Below are 23,274 nucleotides of genomic sequence, written 5' to 3' on the forward strand. Positions count from 1 at the left end.
TCAGAAAGAGATGATTACATATTCCAGAAAGCAAGGCACTGTATAATCAGATGAACTGAATCCAGTTAAATGTAGTGTGGTACCAACCTGTCCTTCAAAGTAGAATTCTTGAGCTACCACCTAAGCAGCAGCCTTCTGCCCGGTTTTTAGGAAGCTGATCTTAACCTTGGGATGCAGCATGTTGCTGAGGTCGGGTGATACTCAATTGTGGGAAACTTTCCAAGTCTGAAAATGGAATTGCTCCTTCAGATACATGAGAAGTGCATTTTGGTTATCTCATTCAATTCATCTGCAAATCTATAAATAAGATGTCCCTCTATTCTTCTTGCTTCCTGTGGATTTAAATGCCAAATCCTGATTTGTGGCAAAGTTGTCACATGTCCCTTTTCCCACTCTCTCTGCCTGGTGCCCAGGATCTAAGCAGTGGCAGTAGAAATTACAACTGTTTGGAGGCCAAGAAAAATCTCCATTTCTCGCTTTTCTCCAATTCCGGGTATTCTCGGCCCTGCTCCATCCATCAGCCTTCCCCCCCCACACCTCCTCCAGCACACACCCTCCTTCTGTCCGCACCACCAACAGGAAACAAATACAGCTCCAATTTTTTTTTTTTAAGGAAGAAAAGAAACCACAACCTGAACAAAAACTCCAGCCAAACCGAACTCTCTACATAGAGCAATCCCAAATGTTCTAAACGAATAGAAATCCCCCCTTGAACAGGTCTGCCCCCCTCTCTGGGCATCAGGAGTGCCCCTTAAGAACAGGATGTTAGATCTGAAAGTGATAGCCAAGCCCTCAGCCGGGAAACATTAGTCCATCCCCATTCTTTTGACACCAAGATTAGAACTGACTGGAGGTTCTGGAGATGTTTTCTGTATCTAAGGTGGGTTTCATGAATTTGAGAATTTTCTATGGGGCTTTTCCCAATTCACTTTCCAGAGAGCATGCTTAGCTCTTATGATTCCAGAACACCACGATGATCAAAAGACTTTCCCACCATAACATAAAATTTTGGGGTGGGGAATCTGTTAGAAAATTAATCTCATCTGTGAGGCAGGGATGGGGGAGAGGGGGTGGGAGAAGACCTTTTAAAACACAGGAGCCCTGGGTTGTGTGTGTGCTGGAGCATGTGGGAGAGAGAAAGGTGTAGGGGGTGGGGCATCCAAAAAATGACTTAAAAAAATCAAACTCATTGAAATGGAGAAAAAATATTGTCTCTGCTGCAGTTACCTCCTGTCACCTTTGTCCCTCTCCTCCTTCACCGGCTGTGCTCAAGGACGTTCACGTCTTGCCTGGGTTTCCCTGCCAGGCCCTGCAGCTTGGGGTGATCCGGGTCAGCTGACCACACTGCCCTACTCGGGGGCAGAAATTGCTTTGAGCCTTGAAAGCAGGTTATATGCTTGTGGTGGGTGGGGTGTATGTGTGAAGACCACAGAACAAGAGGAGTGAAGGGCCAGATTTAGCTCTTAGGAAACAGAGAGGAGGCCCAGGGTTCTGAATGTTTTTGCTTTTCCTGGGATCCCTGCCTCATTTTAGTTTTCAGGGTGTACGTGTTTCTCTCATGTTCTCCGGCGCGTCCCAAACAGAGGCAGGGGCTGGGCTTGGGCCTGGAGCTCTGGCTGGGCAGGGACATGCCAGTCGTTTGGCTGGGAAGCCCCAGCCAGCACTCCAGGGTTTTGCACTCTCTTCTCTGGGCCTCCACGGGGCTGTGCCAGGATCTGGTGCAACTTGGGGCATGAGCTGTGGGCTGCTGCAGGCATTCTCCTGCATCGGAGGCAGGGAGGCAGATGAGGTCATCCAGACAGCCTTCCAAGGCTAGCCTTATTTAGTGGAGCAAAACTATGTGTTCTAAATAGGATTGCTTGAACTGCAGGACTTCACACTGTTCTTTCTCTCGGGGCAGAAAGATAGGGGTGTAGGTGGGGAATGAGAATAGAGAAAAGTGTGGGAGATTACTAAAAAAAAAAAAAAAAAAAAAATTGAGAGAGGGAGAGGAAAGGGACCCAAACTAGGTAATTGGGACCAATTCATCAGAAGACTTAAGGAAATTTGACATCTATTGTAACTCTTCTAACTGTATAATTACACAGCATTTGGAAAGTGAATTATTAACTTGATTGTCCATAACGACCATTGTGTAAATATACAATCACAGGTTGTCAAAATTGTACAGTGAACCGATGGGCCAGCAGCCACTTTCAAGGGGCTGTAATCATCTCCCAGGTCAAGGCTGACCTGGAGGCTCCTTGGTTAGTGAATCATTTACGGGAGAGACCTCAGCAACTCCGGGAAGGCAAGGTTCCCCTGGTCACTGCCGGGTCCTTGGCAGCTCCTTCCAGCCAGGTCATTTAGAATCGCCCTCCAGGAAGAAAAGGTCACTGAACAGCACTTGATTTACGAGTATTGATTAAGGGGCTCTTCTTTGCCCAGAATGGTGCCAGGCGAGGAGAGGTGGACAGCACGCTGTCGGTTCTCAGAAGGCTTGGACTTTAGTTGGGACCAGTTGTGGTGGATACATAATGATCGCGCGGAGCCCTGAACCCAAACATAGTGTAAGGCTGGGGACAGAGCATGGGATATCCCTCACCGGCCTTGCGTTTGTCTAACCCGGGGCCTTGGTGCCCCTCACCCCCTGAGCCACGATGCTGCCGCCCTGGGTGCAGGCAGGCACGGAATCTCAGTGGGGCCTCCTCCCGGGGAAGTCCGCAGCCTGCTCCGCACTGGAGGAGCAGCCGTGTCAGCCAAGAGCCGCAGGCCATAAATGCAAAGTATGGTTTAACAAAAGCAGCTTTTGAGTGAGAAAGCTGAGTGGAGTTGTCCCAACCTGTCAACTTCAGATTTCTTTCCTCCTCCCCATAAATCAAAAAACGGTTGGTGGAAGGGAGGGACAGAAGCGTTTCATTTTCAGATTTTGTAAGAAAATAAAATCAAATCAAAAGAACCTGTCCCACGCTGATACCTTACATGCCAGGTTTGAGCCCGAGGCAAATTTTTGTGGCCATGTAATAAGCCTCTTTAAAATGGTGACAGACCCTTGACTCTGCCTTGAATTACACTGATAGAAGACATTTCATTGCGTTAGAGCCAGGGCAGGAGTACAGGATGGTTCTTGCCTGGTCGGCCTCTTTGAACACACCCGCCCTGCTGTCCACACTCCCACCACCTGACAGGGCTGGGCCGTGATGGTGGCGGAGATCTGTGGGCCGGTGACAGAGGGGGCTTCCTACCCAGCAGTGGAAAGTTTAGGCTCTGGAAGCAAAAGGATTTCAGCCTGAGGGGCCTGTTAGGGAGAGGGGAGTGCCTCCGTTCCTAGTGGACCTGGGAGACCTTGACATGGGCGGCTCCGGGTCAGTCTCACTGCCGGTGCTGCATGGAAATAGAGTATAGCTGAGGCCTCATTGCCCAGGCAGTCTTAGATTCAAAACAGGAAATGATACTGGGGACTCCCCTGTGGGGGGGGGGGGCCCTTGATGTCTATGGAGACGGGAAAGGGGACGGTGGCCTCAAGGTCCAAAGAGGCCAGGTCTCCACAAGCTGAGTTTCCAAGTGGACCTGTCCAGTGGGTGGAAGGGATGGTGTGTTCTTGGTTTGAGGAGCTTGGAGGAGTCTGATAACTTTGGGTGTTGCCCCCGTTGTATCAACAGAACTAGTAAGCCCGAGAACAGCCAGCAGCACCCACCCTGCGGCTGGACTGGGGCCCCTCGGATGACTGCAGATGATACACATGCGCATCTCCTTTTTTATTCAGGAAATTCTTTCCAGGTTGGTCAGTGGGATAAATGAAGGATTTGAAATTGGGTAAAAAGCCAGGAAAATATCTCTGAAGCCAAGAAAATAGGCCACCAGTCAGTAGGCTGTGTCTGCCTCTCCTTTGTTCTGCAGGGCTGTCGGAGAGGTTGGGTCTGAGGCCAGGGCTCGGAGGAGGAAGGTGCTGAGGGACTGAGCAGGTGGCAGCAGGAGTTGGAGGGGCGTGTGGGCGGGCAGAGGCCTGTTTCTGAAAGAAGGACTCTCTGCCATGGGACGAGGCCTGGCCTCGAAGCCCCAGAACCTTCCTTGATTCAATCTCACCTCAGGCAAGAGGGCAGCCTAGTTTTGTTCCTGAAGAAATGTCAGAGCCTGACCTGCTAGACCATTTTTTTTTTTTTAAGTTTGTAGAGCTTTGAAGCCTTAAATTAGTTCTCATAATTTCTGAGCAGTTCTGTATTAACCATAGGACATAATAGGTTTTAATTCTGGAGAATGGCCAGTTCTGGTTCTAAGAATCTCTTGGCCAAGATTGTCACAGAACATTAGGCCCATAGAGTGTGCCTTCCCCATTTCCCTGGACACTCACACCCTATTTTATCATCCCAGGAAGGCAAGTGATTGCCTGCAAGTGGCTGTAAGACTAGTGCCCGGACACTCTGCCTCACCCCATCCGGAGGTGGGGTGAGTGAGATGAGTGAGTGGTGACGAGGGGCAAAGGTTGGTCCCCAAGTCAGTGGGCAGGACTCTGAGTTCCAGCTCTGCTCTCACTACCTGCAGCAAGATGCCTCTGAGATCTTCTGTCACCTGGGGAGGTGAGGATAACACCTTCCCTCATCCCACAGGATGACTGTGGGGTCAGAATGTGAGGAGAAGGCTTTGGGAAGAAGATAAAACCCTCCACAGAGGCCACAACATACTTTCTCAAGAAGGGCCTGGCTTGGAGGCTACCCGTGCTTCTGGGCCCTTTTCCTTTGAAGGTTGCACACATCAGCCCTGGAAGATAAAACCAGAAAACTCTCCAGCTCTCTGGGCCTGCTCACATCCACCAACCATGCCTCTCCCCTCCAGCAGCATCACTGCCCACATGCCGCAAAGGTCCTCCTCCGCAAGGCCCAGGGACTCCTGAAAATATCCGGGGTCTTCTCATAAGTGCCAAGCTTGGTTTTCTTAAACTTATTCCGATATTTTCTTAGACTGATGAAAATGGAGATACGGAGGCATAAATTACGTTTGGTAGTTGACGCAGATAAAAAGGCTCGGGGTGGCCTCTTCAGAGGAATTTGGGAGTTGCATGTTCTGCTTGCTTTGATAGAGAAGTCCTTCTCTGCCCTGGCTGGTGTTATCAGAATTAAACGTTTGCTGAGCAAATGGTCAGTCTCATTGGATCCACCTTTACAGCCCAAAGGCCTTCCTCCCCTCAGTTGAAAATGCTTGTTGCGTGAGACTGGATGATTTGGGCAAAAGAAACATGTTCAGGAATTCAGCTTCTTTCATTCCTCACCTCTTCTTCTAACCACAAAGGTACAGCGGTTGAGCCCCACTTTAAGAAAGCCCAATACACACCAAATCTCATCAATGGAAACTGATAAATTAGAGGGTGATTTTTCACATTACAGAAAGATTGTTAACTTTTCAAAAGGTTTCCCCGCAGGGTTCCTTTAAATAGTGAGCTCCCCCACTGAATTTAAAGTGTTTGTTTACAGATCATTAACTACTTGACAGAGAGGTTGGGGAGGGGGTGGGGGAAGAAGCACTTAAAAGGTAAAAGTGTTAGAAGCCCTGCCAATTTTCGATGAGCCTGGAAGGGTGATGAAACATCCCTGAAATTACGTCCCTTAGCAAATGTGATTCAGTTTACAGAAATTCAGTTTACACATGGCTTTCCAGGAACCCTTCAGGTTGGCTGAGGCAGGGACCACAGGACGCTGGGGCCTTGCCTCCCTGGTTTGGGGTGGCTGGGAGAGGACTCTGGCTTTTCTTAGAGTCCTGTGTGTGCCCTCATGTGCAGTGGGTACCAGGCTCTGACATGAGGCCAAGCTTTGCCACTGGCCTTCGGGCACGGGCAACAGAGACCTTTCCCCTTGACATTTAGCCTGAGTTTGTGGGAAGTTTCTTCCTGGTTCTCTCTGACCTTCAGTCTCTTTGGCTCAGGACTCACCTAGGTTTCCTGCTTGAAACTTAGACAGGTAAGCTTTGCAAGACTGTGCCCCAGGAGGTTGAAAACCACCACCAGGCCTACTCTCTGAGTCTGAGAATTAGCCTGGGGACCAGACCCAGCCCACACAGGCCTGTAGGTTTTTTCTCATCCCTGCAAGTTCATAAGGGGCATAGGCCCATCCTGGCCAGCTTCTAGGATGGCCCATAGTAGGTCTCTTAACTGCGTCCAAGATTCCTGCCCTTGATCTGGTCTCAAGGAGACTCAAGACTGGCCTGGGAGAAAGAACTCATCCATCTAATCCAGTCTTCTCTTTTTAAAGATGAGAACACTTAGGGCCAGGAAGGGGAAGGGATTTACTCAAAGTCATGCTTAGCCGGGGAATGGCAGAGTTGGGATTGAAGAACTTAAATTCCTGACTTTGTTCTAGCAGTCTCTCCAGAGGAATGAGTCCCTAACATCCTAAAGGAAGAAAGGAATCTGGAGAGAGTTTCAGTGGGACCCATGAAGGAATGGATTGGGCAAGGCCTCTTTAAAAGTAGTTCCCCAATTCCCCCAAATAACCTGAAAAATAACCTCAGGTAGAGGCAAGCCTGTGCCCACACATGTACACTCCCTCACACCCCACCACACACAAACAAATTCCTCCAGTAAGGACTCAGAGTGGGAGTAAGGTTACCCCCGCTCTTCCCGTGGCTCTGAAGAGAAGAAAGAGGGGAAATTTGGAGGGAAGGTCAAGGTGATGATTGAAGAGACACAGAGTTATAGGAAAATCTCCACCTTTCTTGCACAGTCATTTGTTGAAGATGTGTCAGCAAGTACAAGCCCATGTGAAACTGGCAGTGCTACATCTGAAATAGATTATTTAAACTGGGGAGGCAGGGTTGCAGGAAGAACGTGGCTATCAACACTTGTTTGTCTGACTCAGAGGAATAGAACACAGTGAATTCTGCCTTGGTAGACCACTCGCCACTCATCAGGGGGCAAAACAATCAGGGTGGGGGGGAAACAAAACAGGACAGATGACCTTTCAGAGTTTCACCAGCGTTCACGTGGCTGCATCCATTATTGTAAGAAAACGTGATGTTTGAAAATAAGAAGTTGTGGAAGGTGAATCCTTCACAAAAGCCCTCAGAGGGTTTATTTAGATGACCATATCCTCTGTTATCAACAGGATGGATTGGTGAGTAATATTTTGATTTAAATGTACTACCTGTTGGGCCCCATTTGCTCTAGGTACACCTCGAGCTTTGCTTCTCTCTGGGCATCAATACCTGCTTTTTTCTTTTTTCTAGAAAGTCCTTCCTCTTGGCTCTCCAGGTCCAGTTCCTAAGTTCCCTTTTTCCTAAAGCCACTCTCCTCCCTTCCAAATGGAAGTTATTTGTCTCCTTTGAATTTCCGTTGCAGTTTATCTGTACCTCTCTTATGACACACTTTCTACTTTGGAGCAGAGCGATTCCTTTCCAGGCTTATCTTCTCTACTAGATGGAGGCTCCTGTAGGGAAGTCTGTGTCTGACTTTTCTTTGCGTTGCCCACAGAGGTAGCCCATTGCTTCGGGCAATACAATCGTTTACTGAGTTCGGGCACTCAGTAAACAGTTGTTGAATGAATGCGTGAAAGAATGAATGAATGGAATTTATCCTGGGTACACACGTCTTGCATAGTGAGGTACACAGTTAAACAAAGGGAAAAAAAACTGTCCTAAGACAGTTTGTCTTCTTATGAGCTGCCCTTCCAGTCTCCTCCAGAAGTTCCACCATTCTAAGGCAAGAGCTTAAAATGTAATAAAAATTTATCTAATTCATGATCAAGTGAAAATACTTAGGGCCCAGAGCCAAAAAATATTATTGGAATGAACTTTTTTCAACACCCTAAATTTAACCAGTTGGAATTCTTTTTTTTAAGTACCATCCTATTCAACCTTTTGAAATGAAGGATTTGCCTTTTAGTGGGAAATCTGCATTTCAACACAAAGATGGAATACAATGTCTTTGGCTTACTTATTCTTCAGAAAAGCAAGTTCCTTTTTTTTTTTTTTTGAATTATATGCTTTGCTTATGTTAAAGACAGAGATTGCAGAAAATTTTGTTTATGCCTGACAGATTGGCGGCTTGCATTTTTTGCATTTTTATAGATAAAGGGGCATGAAAGATGTCATCTCTCCTCCTCACTCATAGAGTGGATGCCTAGGGTGAGAACTCTTAAAAGGTGAAATTAGTAATGTGTTGTTAGGTAGTCAAGGTTCTGAGATGATAGACTTGGTCAAAAAAGAAAAAAAAGTTTTTCAATGAGTGATTGATGAGATGAAAATCATTGGTGAAGTCTCTACGAATATAAGGACCATGAACAAGTTTCAGCAAAGAAATTCTATAGTGTGATGTCTGAAGAATTCTTGCTTGCTTTGTGTATACGGAGCATCATGATTCGGTAAAATCTTAGCTAGTGAAAAAGCATAGTGATGGGGAAAACACGTAAATGCTCATTTCTAGAACAAAAGGGAATGCAATTTTGACAATATCAAGGTTAATTAAGAAGTCTGTGAGCAGTGATAAAGCTGGCACATTTTCAGTTCAGATTGACAACTCAAGACACAGGCATTGCTAATGTTGGCTCTATAATACTCTAAAAAGTCACAGGATCTGAGAGATGGGTGCTGGTATCTGTCTTAAATGGAGGGTCAGGAGCTAGAAGGAGATTCAGTGGATTTGCTTTCCAGTTAGATAAAGAAGCCTCTATCCTAGACTAGCTGCACTGTTGTTATTATTGTGATTTAGATCCAGTAATATTGATAGAACTGGAATTGGTTCGTTCAGGGAACTTTACAAACTTTTGGGATGCATTTTAAGTGTAGTCTGTAGGTTGGCTACTGGCTGAGGGCAGAGAGGGGACTTGAGAATGTTGGAGCTAGAAGGGATGGTAAGTGTCCTTTATTCTGGCCTGTCACCAATATAGAGATCCCTCCCCATCACAGTGGGTTGTCATCTTCTCTTTTTTTGAAGACGCAAGATGAGTGGGAGGTCACGCTTCACAGGGTAACCCTTCCTCTTGGGGATGGCTCTACTTCTTTTGTGCCCCATCTTGCTGGGAAAACAGGGAAGTTATCTAGAAACATATGTTTAAGAAAAGAAATACATAAATGCACATATACATTTTCGTGAACAGCAAACATCTATACGTGTATCTACTCCTCTAGAGAGGCCTGGGTTTTTAATTCATATAAAAGTCAGCACCCGGAGCAGTCATTCAGTGTTTTGGAAATAATGCTTTGTGCTCAGCTGTTTCAGCACATTTGTAGATCAGCGGTATTACTTGTTGATTGGTAGACAGTGATGTGGCTATATGACACACCCAGTGATTAGTTTCAGAAACAAATAACAGGTCAGTAGTAAAGGAACCTTTGAGATGTTCTTGGGGAAACCTAAAACTTGATTTAATGATCTTCAATTCCAGGGACATCCCACCTGGTTTATAGAGCTCTGTGTCAAAAGTTGGTCCCAGTGCATATAGAAATCTAAAGTGACCGATGCATAACATTCAATCAAAACCATTCCCAATTTGTGGCAGATTTTTTAATGAGACCTGAAAGATAAGATCAATTATTTGTTACTCAGCCATAAGGAAACATTGCAACCTAATAATGCATAAGGCATTTCAGAGGCCCTAAAGTGGAAATGCTGGGTCTGGAGAGACTTTTATGAAACAGAACAGCTTAAAATGCTTTTCACCAGAGGAGTACAAGGCATTTGAAAAGATTAATTCAGAAGAGGGCAACACATTTGAGAGTCCAGAAAGGGAAACAGGAGTCCAGTGCTTACTGCACCCGTGCAGCGTGCTATAGCTGCATTTGCAAACATTTCCGCTTTTATGGAAGCAGTGAGGACACCATCTGCCTGACATAAGCTGGTTTGGATGTTATGCAAAGAGCGTTCCCTGTTTGAGTCTGGGCCTGTTCCCTGTCCTGGTCAGTGAGGGAGGGTGGAACCTTGGATTCCGCATGGAGGGATCCTTAGGAATTTCCCAAGCTTGCTCTGGTCCTAAAGGAGGTGAGTCCCAGACAGAAGGGACGAGAGCCTCATAGCCAGTGGATCTCTGGCTGCCAGGAGAACATCAAAGCTTCCAGCTTCCATTCCTCCCCTCATGCTAAGACAGCACTTAATGAAACTGGATTGTGCATACGAATCACCTGGAGTGCTTGCTAAACATAGATTCTTTTACTCTACACCCACTTCCCCAATTCCAGTTTTTGATTCAGTAATTCTGAGGAAGGGCCTGAGATGTTGCATTTCCAACAAGCTCCCAGGTGATGCTGATGCTGGGCTTGGGTCTGCACTTTGAGAACCACTGGCCTGAGAGAACCACCAAGGCAATAAAGAGAGCATAGCTAGACCGCCCACTTCCCTGCCAGCCGCCGGAGCCCACCTCTCCCTGGGGAGAAGGAAAATGCAGGTGGGAGGAGAAGAGGCCCTCAGTCAGGGGCAGCCTGGGAAGGCAGAGCTGCTGGTTGAGGGTGATGTTTAGAAGCATTAATTGTGAGACTCTACTCTGCCTAAAGTGTGATGGAATAATTGAAAGCATCGTAGCAGGAAGTTAAACCCTAGGGAAGCTATTAACAATTCAGCATTTCCAGTTCCTGTGGGAATGTTGATACTACTTACCAATGAGAACGTGTTCAGAGATGTGTTTGGCGGGAGAGGCTGCAGAATCAGCTGGGGTCCCCATTGTCTTTGGTTTGACACTCTTCGTGGAGGAAGAGAAATGCAAGTATGAGTCTCTCTCACGAAGACAGTGTCAGTAGCTTGTTAGGCTGATAGGAATGGTTTGTTTCTCTTCAGCTGGCTGATTCTGCAGGGGAAGCAGAAGTAGAGGATGAAAACATTGGGGGTGAGGCAAGGTGCAGGAAGTAGATCAGGTGTTTTCCAATTTTGAAACCAAGTCAGTTCATTTGGACCTTTTGAAAGGTCCACTCAGCACCTCTGGGCTGGACTCTTGCCCAAGAGAGGTTGTTCCTCCGAATGGGTCAAGAGAAAGAGATCCCTTCTCACTGGTACTTCTTGAGCAGTACAGACCAGGGTGGGAACGACAGAGGGGAGGAGAGAGATGGATATCCCAGAAAAGAGCACTGGACTGGGGAGTCAGGAGACTAATTCTGATCTTCACTTTTGTGGTTAACCATCATTATAGCTGTGAGACAGTCACTTAATTTCTCAAAGCCTCAGTTTCCCCACCTGTAAAATGAAGGCATTAGACTTGATGATCTCTAAGGTTTTTTACAACTCAAAACCAAACCCAAAACCAAATAATGGTGGCAGATACTCAGACACTCTCCTTGATGAGCCCTCACTTTGCCCTGTGGCCTAGTGCTGTGGGGAACTGGGCCAGGCTGCTACCCACAGAAACTCAGCTTGCCCTAGGCCCATGGGTTAGTAGATGAGTTTGCCAACAGGAGACGCATGCAAGTGGTCAGGCCTGGACCAGGTTAACGGTTCTCCCATTGCTTGCTGGGGGTCTATTTGAGGCACCTCAGGGTCTTCCCAGAGTAAGTGGCAGGGAATATGAAATGAGTCTTTCCCAGTGTGAGGGTCCAAGTACCTTGTTGCTTTTATGCTGGGGTCACAGTACTCAGTTGTATGGGTCTCCTAAGAAATGGACTTCAGTCTTGGCGACAAACAAACTTATTAAATAGCTGAGGCAAGAACAAGTGCAAAAATGGATTCTCAGATTTCTCGTTGAAAAACACTATGACTAAATCTGTAGTTAATTTTACCCTTGCCTCTCAATTCATAGAACATAAGCAGTTAGATGAAGACATGCTTGCTTTTTAAGTCCAGTCTTCCTGCCTTTGCTGGTTCATTTTGTGGTGTTTGTTTTGTTTGGGGTCGGGGAGGAGGACATGCCTCTGTTGATGGTCTCAGGCTAGGCGGAGCCTCCCTGGGCAGGCCCAGTAACAACAGATTTATGCCTCTGTGTAAGGGCTTCCACGAGCAACACGCCATTGTCACCCACCAGGCTCCTCATGAAAGGAAACCTTGTGCTGACTGCCCTGGCAGTTCTTGGCAGCGTGATCTATAGAAGGAGAACAGGATGTATTTTACACTTGAGACCTGCTATCCTAGAGTATAACAACAACTCTTCTAAGTGCTCTTAATATTAAGCTAATGGAAAACATACTCTGTTTACTCACCATCAAAGTCTGTTTTTCTTCTCTCCCGCCTCCCCCAATCATCACAAACTCCAAGCCTCTAGGACACATGGAGTGTCCCTGCTCCATGTCTCCTCCAGTCTTTCTCAGGGTTGACCTCTCCATGCTTGGTTAGCTCAAGGTGGACTTGGAAAAGCTAGGAACTCACCACATAAACCATACAATCCCCAGGTTGCACAAACCAAATATTTCCTTTCTCACAAAAATCTCACTGCTAGAACTGCTTGATTTACGGCTAGATTTATGTTTATCAGTGTGAGAAGTCATTTTTCCTCACCAGAGTGCAACCCAGTGCAGTAGAATAGAGAAGGTGGGCCACTTTTTTCAGGGTGCTGCTATTTTTGGAATGCTGCTTCGCTCCTTGTCATTGAACGGTAGGATTCCTTACCCTTAATGTGAGGACTTGGCCAAAGTTATCTCAACCCCGGAAGTCTAATCTTTATTGCCCACTGCTTTGTGCTGTAAGCAGCCATGTCTACATGGGGTACTCCATGGAGAGAATTCCAAGTCCTGAGATGCCCGAGGTTTCCCTATCATTGAAGGTGCTGTCATAAAAACAGAATGGGAAGAGTGGGACAGGAAAGGCAGAGTGGGACTCTGTTCTAGAAGAAAAGATTCACAAATCTACTCATTTCCTGTTACCATATTGTTTTTTGCTTGAGCTTGTGTTTAAGTAAAGTAAATGTATGCATGTAAACCAGCCTTGCAGATAAATCCCCCCATTTTACCAGGCTGCCAATCATATTACCAATTTTCCCCTTGCTATTTACACATCTCTTATTATAAGACAATAATCAGACAATAACAAACAAACAAATGAACCAAAGAACACCCCACCCTGCTGCCCCATACCTAAAACAAAATCCCTTCCCTTTTGTCAAAAAAGACCAAAATTAAAAACAAAACAGAACTGTGGGAAAGAACTCACCACTGTTCTTTTGATACAGGCCTTAGGCCTGTTAACTATCTGCAAGGCTGTTGTAATGATGTTAATCTATTTTAATGGAATTGAAATGTAATATTCTGTGGTTTAAGATGCACATTGTTTATAGCTTTAGTGCTTGATTTTGGGTTTCTTTCACAGATAAACTTCTGCACTGGAGGGGCCTCTCCTCCCCTCGTTCTACACACGGAGCTCTAATCCCCACGCCCGGGATGAGTGCAGAATATGCCCCGCAGGGTATTTGTAAGTTGAGCATTATTTCTTCTACAAACGTCCATGTGTGTAGAGATGAGAGTTTCTGGAAATTACCCTTACTTTTTAAGTACTGAAAGGAGTTATTTCCAAAATACGTTGGCATCTGCATATGTATATTCCATTACTCACTTGGCACCCAGCTCCCCCCAATCCATTCAGCCCCAAGTGGCTTTTTTCCCTCCCCTTTTTCTCTGTCTCCTTACTGAAGGCATGGGGCTGAAAGCAGCTCATCCCTGCGGGTCTTCTCCCAGGGTCTTGTGTGGCTTCATGGCTGGTGACTGCATACGTCTGCGTGTTCAGGGCCCATTGTATTGCTGGACGTTCACTCCCATGGCTTCATTTAGGACTTCGAATTTACTCCATGGCATATGTCTTTAGCAGAGGCCAGAACCGAAAGGAGTCAGTTCACAGTTACTCTAGAGTTATCCTCATGCATGTTATATATGCATTTACGTGTGTATTTAAACATGGTATATTTTTATATATGCATCGTACATTATATATGTGCATACATATATAATTTCTATTTGTTTTTCTCCTAGATTTAGAGAAAAATGCATAGCATTGTTGCTAAAATTCAAAGATACCATCCCCCCACCCCTGCCATCACTACGACTACCACCATCCAGTTGCTTGTTTAAGCCAACTTTTATAGTGGGGACCTTCTTATGAAATTTAGATTTGTATGTTTATAAAAATGTTTTTGGGAAAAAAATGTTTTTGAAAGATGTTATTTTAGAAGGTAATATAGTTTGCTTCTCTCTGTAGGAATAAATGGTATGAGTCATGCATGGCTAAAAAGTCAGATGGGGGGGAGGGGGAGGGGGCCGGGGGATTGATTCCACCCCAAACACAAAAAAGCAGGTTCAAGAAGAAAAGAAGTGTGGCATCTAATTTGTATTTAAGGAAAATATTTTTATTTTTAAAGTAAATGAAAAAGATAACCTTTTGTGGAAAGAAAAAAAGAAAGGGAATGATGTGTCGTGGAGGGGGAATAACAGAGAGCAAGATGCAGGAGTTGGGGCCTTAAAGGTGACTGGTTTTCAGATGGGAGGTCAACTAGACCCAACCTTCTTGTGAATGGTGTCTGCAGGGCAGGGCCTGCACCCTGAGATCAGACTCCAAGCTAGTTGTTTATTTTAATTAACTCCTAGGTAATCCTAGGTAACAAAGAGTTATTGTATGAATTTCACAAGCCCTCAGGTCCTGAGGGCTGGGTGGTGCAGGGGTTAAAGGCACCTCCCCGCCACGCACTGCCCCCCGCACCCACAAGCCTAGCTGGGCAGAAGCCTGGGTTAGGTCACCGATTGTACAGAGTTTAGGGGTTTGGACTCATGGTTTCAAGTCCCTACATGCTGACTGGGTGGGGAGAACTCGCCTCGTTTTACTGGGGGTGCCTGGGGCCCTTACTTGGCTGTGGGAACAGAGCCACCCTTGGAGGGAAGGGGTAGGAAGGGAGTGAGTTCTCTCTCTTGCGCTAGATCCTCCTGAGGGCAGGGAGTTTGATCTACGGGGTGGGAAACCAGTGGCCTGATAAGGAGTCCCTGTCTTCTCCCTGCTTCCGGCAATGGGAGGGAGCCTAGTTTGCTGGTGCCCATGCCGGCAGGACCAGTTTAGGAGTGACCAGAACAAGGTATGTGGAAATGGGTTGTAGGGATCCAGAAAGTTCTGAAGCAAAACTGACCCGCACCCCACTCAGCTGCCTTAACCAGCTGTCCTTGGCTTTCAGAGCATTTAGCACTGACCTTGTGGCCTCCCTGCTGGGTGGACCATGGGCAAGGGCCTTAAAATCACCCCCTCTTGCTTTCTTCTAACCGGGGCCTCCTCTAGGCCTGGGAAAGCCCAGATTCTGGATTCCAGTCTTTCCTCCAGAAGCCCTTGTGGGTGTGTAACGTGTGGTTAGTCATCATTCGTGGTAACTAATCAAACCTGGTAATAATGAAAACTCACATTCGTGTTAGACCTGATAGATTACAGAGAGCTTTTATATACGTTTGTCATTTGAGCCTCACAATTCTTTAAGGTACTGTTTTTTATGCTCATTTTCCAGATAGGAAACCTAAGACTTGGAGAAATTAAATGACTGTCCCAGAGCTACCAGCTAGTAAATAGTAGAGCCAGGGGTCCCTCATAAGACGTCACTCTTCTAAATCATGACTCTTGAGCCTTGGTGACAAACTAGGAATGGGGTTATTCCTCTCCATACAATAAAATGAAATAAAGTAAAAGCTGTAGGTGAGCTAATAGCTGATTTTAACCGTTTTGATGCCTCAAGATCCCACGCTCGGGGCCAGGTCTCCATTTATTGCTCTAAATCAAAACAATCCCAGTGAATGCCCAATGAGGCTCTCAAATTGAGAAGTTGATTTTCATCAGAGTAAATGAAGAATATTATTATATTTTACACGTCAATAAATCAATGTAGCCCTAATTTTGCCACACAGGAAATCAATTCTGGTCTTTCTAAACCATCAAAGATGTTATGAACAAAGTAATTTCACAAATTACGGCAAGTAACACATTTATTGATGACTGCAGTTTAGGAATTTAGAATCTGTGAGCACTGTAATATAATATGGTGCGCTGGCATGAGCTGAGTGAAATACAGATTATATGGTGAAACTGTAATGCATCATTTGCTATTAGTGGACTGGTAATAATTACCAGTTTCAAAGCAGCTCTTTCCATGTAATCTTTAGTCTCAATCGTAACAGCCCTTCTCATTGACATTATGATTACACTAGCTGCCCTCATGATCTAGAATATCTAGTTGATGGGAATACTAAAATGCGGTAGTGAAAACTGTATGTTGTATGCTCATTATAAGATAAAATGCCATTTTCTCTGACCTGATGTATGAGAGAGAGGGGAGGGTAACAGCACAGTGTTAACATATTGTAGCATGATCACGTAACTGGCTTTGAAAACAAAATTTTAGGAAGCTCAGTGCAGAAAAATAAAATGGACTTTTCTCATTTAAGCCTTTTTAAAAGGATCCAGATGAGATCCTTGATGTAGTGCTATATAGATTTCGGCATTTATCAATGGCTGCATTCATGGTGCATGCAAAACCAGTGTCGCTAATTATGGGTCCAGTCCTGGGTTTCAATAGAATATTATAAGGTAAAATATGATTTAAAGGCATTTGTAGTGATGAAAGTGTTAACGACTTGCTTCAGCTGACAAATCTCCTTTTTACTTACCCAATTCAGATTGTCAGGCTAAATGTATGATAATAACACAGAGTCCTAGAGAGGCAAAGGAGAAAGCCACAGAGGGTCACGGTAGTTGGAACCAGATAGTTTTTTTCCTGCCTATTTAGGACCCAAGTCATTGTTCAACAACAACAAAAAATTTATGAAAATACTCTCAATGATGCTTTTTATTTCCCTTTGAAGAGAGGAGGCAAACAAAAATAGGCAGATAATGTGATACTAATGTCAGCGTTTTCTTTCAAAATCTTTCTGCCTTTTTTTTCCCCCTCCACATTAGCAAATGTTTGAAACCTAATTTTGGTATCTTATCATCTAATCTTGTTAAAGAGATTTACCCAGGAGTGGGATATATTGAGTGAGATTATAAATGCATTGTAAAGTAAATTACAAGGTCAGGGCAGGGAGTCCATTATTCCGACAAGTGCTTGAGTGAGGCTGGCTTGTTTTGGAATATGAGTGTTTGGGGCTCCTGAGAAGACGCTGCCAGCTTTTCTGACTTGCTAAATGGAGGAATCATAATTGATTAATTCCTCATTCCCACTCTTTAACTCCATGGTGAATTTTTTCCTTTCTCAAAAGTTACTGACAAATACTATCTGTGGCCTTAAGGAACTCCTCTTAAAAAGGGGGACTAAAGTGTATTTCTCATTTGTGTTTTATACAGTGTCTTTTTTTGGAATTCCTGGGAAGTTACTGATTTTTCTCATCCTAGTCCTTTGGCCACCAGCATCTGAGCCCTTTTTAATGCTGAGTTGACTGGTAAACTGTTAGTTACTCCCTTGTTATATGTGTTTTTTAGTTTAGCTATCACCGAAAAGGAATGATTGGGAAGTCAAGCTGGCCCCTCTTTGCCACAGCGGCATTTCCCACTCTCGGGTTCTTTTCAGCGAGAGAGAAATAATGTGACTTAAGCAGGGCCCCTCTCCAGACGGCTTGGCTACTGGCCAAAGAGTTGACTAGCTGAACTGTATCTTTCTGTTTCTTTCTCAACTGGAGCTGAGGCTCAGCTGAGGGCGCAGGATGTTGTATAATTTGGTTCACGTTGTTAGCCTCTCAAAATAATGAGGAGGGGGCTAGTGTAGCATTTCTCAGCATGCTGCCCTTCATGGTGCTGGCTGCTTTAACTGTTCTTAAACTAGGATGCTGTGTCTGCTTAAGTTGGCACTAGACACTCCACCTAACTTCTCTAGACTCGCATTTGTTCGACTGGGGCGACAACTCCTAAAGATTTGATACGGCCTGTTGGTTAAATCTGAATTAAATTTCTCTATTGAGATTTTTTTGTAACAGCCCTTGAGATAAAAATGGGAATCCCCGTGGGGTGTTGTGGAACCAGAATTGGGACTAACTGACCCTCACACAGGCTGGGATTGTGAGGATGTTGGTAGTCTCTCTTCCACGTAATTATTTCATGAGTACCTTCTCATTTTTAACAATATCAACAATTAGTGTGTTTCAGGCTAAGATTAAAAGCATCTCTAGGGCCATAGAGAATTGTAATGAGTTGACCTTCTCTTTTTTCATATCTCCATGAAATGATTGCCTATTTAGAAAGTTCACCTGCCACCCAGGGGGATTTAGGAAGCAGGAGTTTCCCTTAGGCCAGGCTGTCCAAATCCCTCACTTAACGGGCGAGGAAAACAGAGGCACAGAGATGAAATGGCTTGACTCAAAACACAGCTGGTGAAAGACTGGAAAGTTCAAAAGACGTTTGCTGAATTTCTCTAGAATGTAGGGATCCTCATCCTCAAGCTTGAATCGGTCTAGATCTTTCTGCTTTGAAGACTGGATTTAAAATTCTTAGAACTGAGTCAAATGGCAGGAAGACTGATTTGACAAATATTTATTGGGCATCAACCTCCAGATGTGCCAGCACCATCTAGGCACAGGGGTAAGGTCAGTGAGGGCTTAGGCCGTGGGGTTGAGGGCTGGGGGCAGGGAAGGCTGGAGGTGGAACATAAATAAGCAATTGCTGATGCCCTCCTTGGTGATTAAACATTGATGTTGGTGTTGTATTATTTTGCAGGTAAAGATGAGCCCAGCAGCTACACATGTACAACTTGCAAACAGCCATTCACCAGTGCATGGTTTCTCTTGCAACACGCACAGAACACTCATGGATTAAGAATCTACTTAGAAAGCGAACACGGAAGTCCCCTGACCCCGCGGGTTGGTATCCCTTCAGGACTAGGTGCAGAATGTCCTTCCCAGCCACCTCTCCATGGGATTCATATTGCAGACAATAACCCCTTTAACCTGCTAAGAATACCAGGATCAGTATCCAGAGAGGCTTCCGGCCTGGCAGAAGGGCGCTTTCCACCCACTCCCCCCCTGTTTAGTCCACCACCGAGACATCACTTGGACCCCCACCGCATAGAGCGCCTGGGGGCGGAAGAGATGGCCCTGGCCACCCATCACCCGAGTGCCTTTGACAGGGTGCTGCGGTTGAATCCAATGGCTATGGAGCCTCCCGCCATGGATTTCTCTAGGAGACTTAGAGAGCTGGCAGGGAACACGTCTAGCCCACCGCTGTCCCCAGGCCGGCCCAGCCCTATGCAAAGGTTACTGCAACCATTCCAGCCAGGTAGCAAGCCGCCCTTCCTGGCGACGCCCCCACTCCCTCCTCTGCAATCCGCCCCTCCTCCCTCCCAGCCCCCGGTCAAGTCCAAGTCATGTGAGTTCTGCGGCAAGACGTTCAAATTTCAGAGCAACCTGGTGGTGCATCGGCGCAGCCACACGGGCGAGAAGCCCTACAAGTGCAACCTGTGCGACCACGCGTGCACACAGGCCAGCAAGCTGAAGCGCCACATGAAGACGCACATGCACAAGTCGTCCCCCATGACGGTCAAGTCCGACGACGGCCTCTCCACCGCCAGCTCCCCGGAACCCGGCACCAGCGACCTGGTGGGCAGCGCCAGCAGCGCGCTCAAGTCCGTGGTGGCCAAGTTCAAGAGCGAGAACGACCCCAACTTGATCCCGGAGAATGGGGACGAGGAGGAAGAGGAGGACGACGAGGAAGAAGAAGAAGAGGAGGAAGAGGAGGAGGAGGAGCTGACGGAGAGCGAGAGGGTGGACTACGGCTTCGGGCTGAGCCTGGAGGCGGCGCGCCACCACGAGAACAGCTCGCGGGGCGCGGTGGTGGGCGTGGGCGACGAGGGCCGTGCCCTGCCCGACGTCATGCAGGGCATGGTGCTCAGCTCCATGCAGCACTTCAGCGAGGCCTTCCACCAGGTCCTGGGCGAGAAGCATAAGCGCGGCCACCTGGCCGAGGCCGAGGGCCACAGGGACACATGCGACGAAGACTCGGTGGCCGGTGAGTCGGACCGCATAGACGATGGCACTGTTAACGGCCGCGGCTGCTCCCCGGGCGAGTCGGCCTCGGGGGGCCTGTCCAAAAAGCTGCTGCTGGGCAGCCCCAGCTCACTGAGCCCCTTCTCCAAGCGCATCAAGCTCGAGAAGGAGTTCGACCTGCCCCCGGCCGCGATGCCCAACACGGAGAATGTGTACTCGCAGTGGCTCGCCGGCTACGCGGCCTCCAGGCAGCTCAAAGATCCCTTCCTTAGCTTCGGAGACTCCAGACAATCGCCTTTCGCCTCCTCGTCGGAGCACTCCTCGGAGAACGGAAGCTTGCGCTTCTCCACGCCGCCCGGGGAGCTGGACGGAGGGATCTCGGGGCGCAGCGGCACGGGAAGTGGAGGGAGCACGCCCCATATTAGTGGTCCGGGCCCGGGCAGGCCCAGCTCAAAAGAGGGCAGACGCAGCGACACTTGTGAGTACTGTGGGAAAGTCTTCAAGAACTGTAGCAATCTCACTGTCCACAGGAGAAGCCACACGGGCGAAAGGCCTTATAAATGCGAGCTGTGCAACTATGCCTGTGCCCAGAGTAGCAAGCTCACCAGGCACATGAAAACGCATGGCCAGGTGGGGAAGGACGTTTACAAATGTGAAATTTGTAAGATGCCTTTTAGCGTGTACAGTACCCTGGAGAAACACATGAAAAAATGGCACAGTGATCGAGTGTTGAATAATGATATAAAAACTGAATAGAGGTATATTAATACCCCTCCCTCACTCCCACCTGCCACATCCTTTTTTCATCACCCTCCCCTTTCCCCATCGCCCTCCAGCCCCACACCCTGTAGGATTTTTTTCTAGTCCCATGTGATTTAAACATACAAACAAACAAACAGAAGTAACGGAAGCTAAGAATATGAGAGTGCTTGTCACCAGCACACCTGTTTTGTTTTGTTTTTTTTCTTTTTCTTTTTCTTTTTTTCCTTTATGTTCTCACCGTTTGAATGCATGATCTGTATGGGGCAATACTATTGCATTTTACGCAAACTTTGAGCCTTTCTCTTGTGCAATAATTTACATGTTGTGTATGTTTTTTGTTTTTTTTTTTAAACTTAGACAGCATGTATGGTATGTTATGGCTATTTTAAATTGTCCCCGATTCGTTGCTGAGAAAACATGTTGCTGTTTCCAGTTCCGTTCTGAGAGAAAAAGAGAGAGAGAGAGAAAAAGACCATGCTGCATACATTCTGTAATACATATCATGTACAGTTTTCTTTTATAACGTGAGGAGGGAAAACAGTCTTTGGATTAACCCTCTATAGACAGAATAGATGGCACTGAAAGCAAATCTCTACAAGCTAAATGTCTGTCTCTAAAGGGTTAAATATATCAATTAGAGATGAAGGAAAGGCCTTGAATTGACAAATTAACAGAAAAATAAAACAAGTTTATTCTATCATTTGGTTTTAAAATATGAGTGCCTTGGATCTATTAAAACCACATTGATGGTTCTTTCTACTTGTTATAAACTTGTAGCTTAATTCAGCATTGGGTGAGGTAATAAACCTTAGGACCTAGAGTATAATTCTATATTGTATTTCTCACAACAATGGCTACCTAAAAATATGACCCATTATGTCCTAGTTAATCATCATTTTCCCTTTCGTTTAATCTTGTAAGCAAAACTGATTATACCAGTATAAAAGCTATTTTGCTCCTGGTGAGAGCTTAAAAGAAATGGGCTCTTTTGCCCAAAGTTTTATTTTTTTTAAATGATGATTAAATTGAATGTGCAACGTGCAAAAGCTCTGGAACACGATTAAATACATTAGTAAGGAATTCATTTTATGAAGATAACTTGTTTTAAATAATGTCTTTTGAAAAAAATTCTGGCACCAGAAGAAATAGATCCAGATCTACTTGGTTGTCAAATGGACAATCAAACGATAAACTTTAAGACCTTGAATAGCATGTTAAAAAGGAGAGACTGACAATAAGGTTTGACAGAGGGTAACAGAGGAAAAAAATATGTGATTTATTAGCACAATGTGGTACTATTTGCCATTTTAAACTAGAACAGGTGTATAAGCTAATATTGATACAATGATGATTAACTATGAATTCTTAAGACTTGCGTTTAAATGTGACATTCTTAAAAAAGAAGAGAAAGAATTTTAAGAGTAGCAGTATATATGTCTGTGCTCCCTAAAATTTGTACTTCATTTCTTTTCCATACACTGTGTGCTATTTGTGTTAACATGAAAGAGGATTCATTGTTTTTATTTTATTTTTTTAATTTTTTCTTTTTTATTAAGCTAGCATCTGCCCCAGTTGGTGTTCAAATAGCACTTGACTCTGCCTGTAATATCTGTATCTTTTCTCTAATCAGAGATACAGAGGTTGAGTATAAAATAAACCTGCTCAGATAGGACAATTAAGTGCACTGTACAATTTTCCCAGTTTACAGGTCTATACTTAAGGGAAAAGTTGCAAGAATGCTGAAAAAAATAATTTGAACACAATCTCATTGATGAGCATTTAAAAAAAAAAACTAAAAAAAACTTTGCCCGCCATTTACTTGACTAATGAGCTTACTTACTCGGACTCAACATTGCAAGCGCTGTGAATGGAAAACAGAATACACTTAACATAGAAATGAATGATTGCTTTCGCTTCTACAGTGCAAGGATTTTTTTGTACAAAACTTTTTTAAATATAAATGTTAAGAAAAAAAGAATTTTTTAAAAAAACACTTCATTATGTTTAGGGGGGAACTGCATTTTAGGGTTCCATTGTCTTGGTGGTGTTACAAGACTTGTTATCCATTTAAAAATGGTAGTGGAAATTCTATGCCTTGGATACACACCGCTCTTCAGGTTGTAAAAAAAAAAAAACATACATTGGGGAAAGGTTTAAGATTATATAGTACTTAAATATAGGAAAATGCACACTCATGTTGATTCCTATGCTAAAACACATTTATGGTCTTTTTTCTGTATTTCTAGAATGGTATTTGAATTAAATGTTCATCTAGTGTTAGGCACTATAGTATTTATATTGAAGCTTGTATTTTTAACTGTTGCTTGTTCTCTTAAAAGGTATCAATGTACCTTTTTTGGTAGTGGAAAAAAAAAAAGACAGGCTGCCACAGTATATTTTTTTAATTTGGCAGGATAATATAGTGCAAATTATTTGTATGCTTCAAAAAAAAAAAAGAGAAACAAAAAAGTGTGACATTGTACAGATGAGAAGCCATATAATGGCGGTTTGGGGGAGCCTGCTAGAATGTCACACGGATGGCTGTCATAGGGGTTGTACATATCCTTTTTTGTTCCTTTTTCCTGCTGCCATGCTGTATGCAGTACTGCAAGCTAATAACGTTGGTTTGTTATGTAGTGTGCTTTTTGTCCCTTTCCTTCTATCACCCTACATTCCAGCATCTTACCTTCATATGCAGTAAAAGAAAGA

At 45.1% G+C, this 23,274-nt stretch overlaps 1 protein-coding gene across 8 annotated transcripts in view; it reads left to right on the forward strand.

Moving 5' to 3' along the window:
- Positions 1 to 23,274, forward strand: part of BCL11A (BCL11 transcription factor A) — a 96,877-nt gene that overhangs the window by 68,116 nt on the left and 5,487 nt on the right. Inside the window, exons 3-5 of one of the 8 annotated variants that reach the window (XM_057557731.1) lie at positions 13,184 to 13,285; positions 18,539 to 18,681; positions 19,219 to 20,281. In XM_057557731.1, coding sequence (XP_057413714.1) covers positions 13,184 to 13,285; positions 18,539 to 18,681; positions 19,219 to 20,281 — 1,308 coding nt within the window. Of the gene's footprint in view, positions 1 to 13,183; positions 13,286 to 18,538; positions 20,560 to 23,274 lie in introns of those variants that run through there. The other 7 variants (XM_057557726.1, XM_057557727.1, XM_057557732.1 and 4 more) reach the window with 7 other exon arrangements.

Source organism: Balaenoptera acutorostrata, chromosome 12 (assembly GCF_949987535.1).
Source record: "Balaenoptera acutorostrata chromosome 12, mBalAcu1.1, whole genome shotgun sequence".
Taxonomy (NCBI): Eukaryota; Metazoa; Chordata; class Mammalia; order Artiodactyla; family Balaenopteridae; genus Balaenoptera; species Balaenoptera acutorostrata.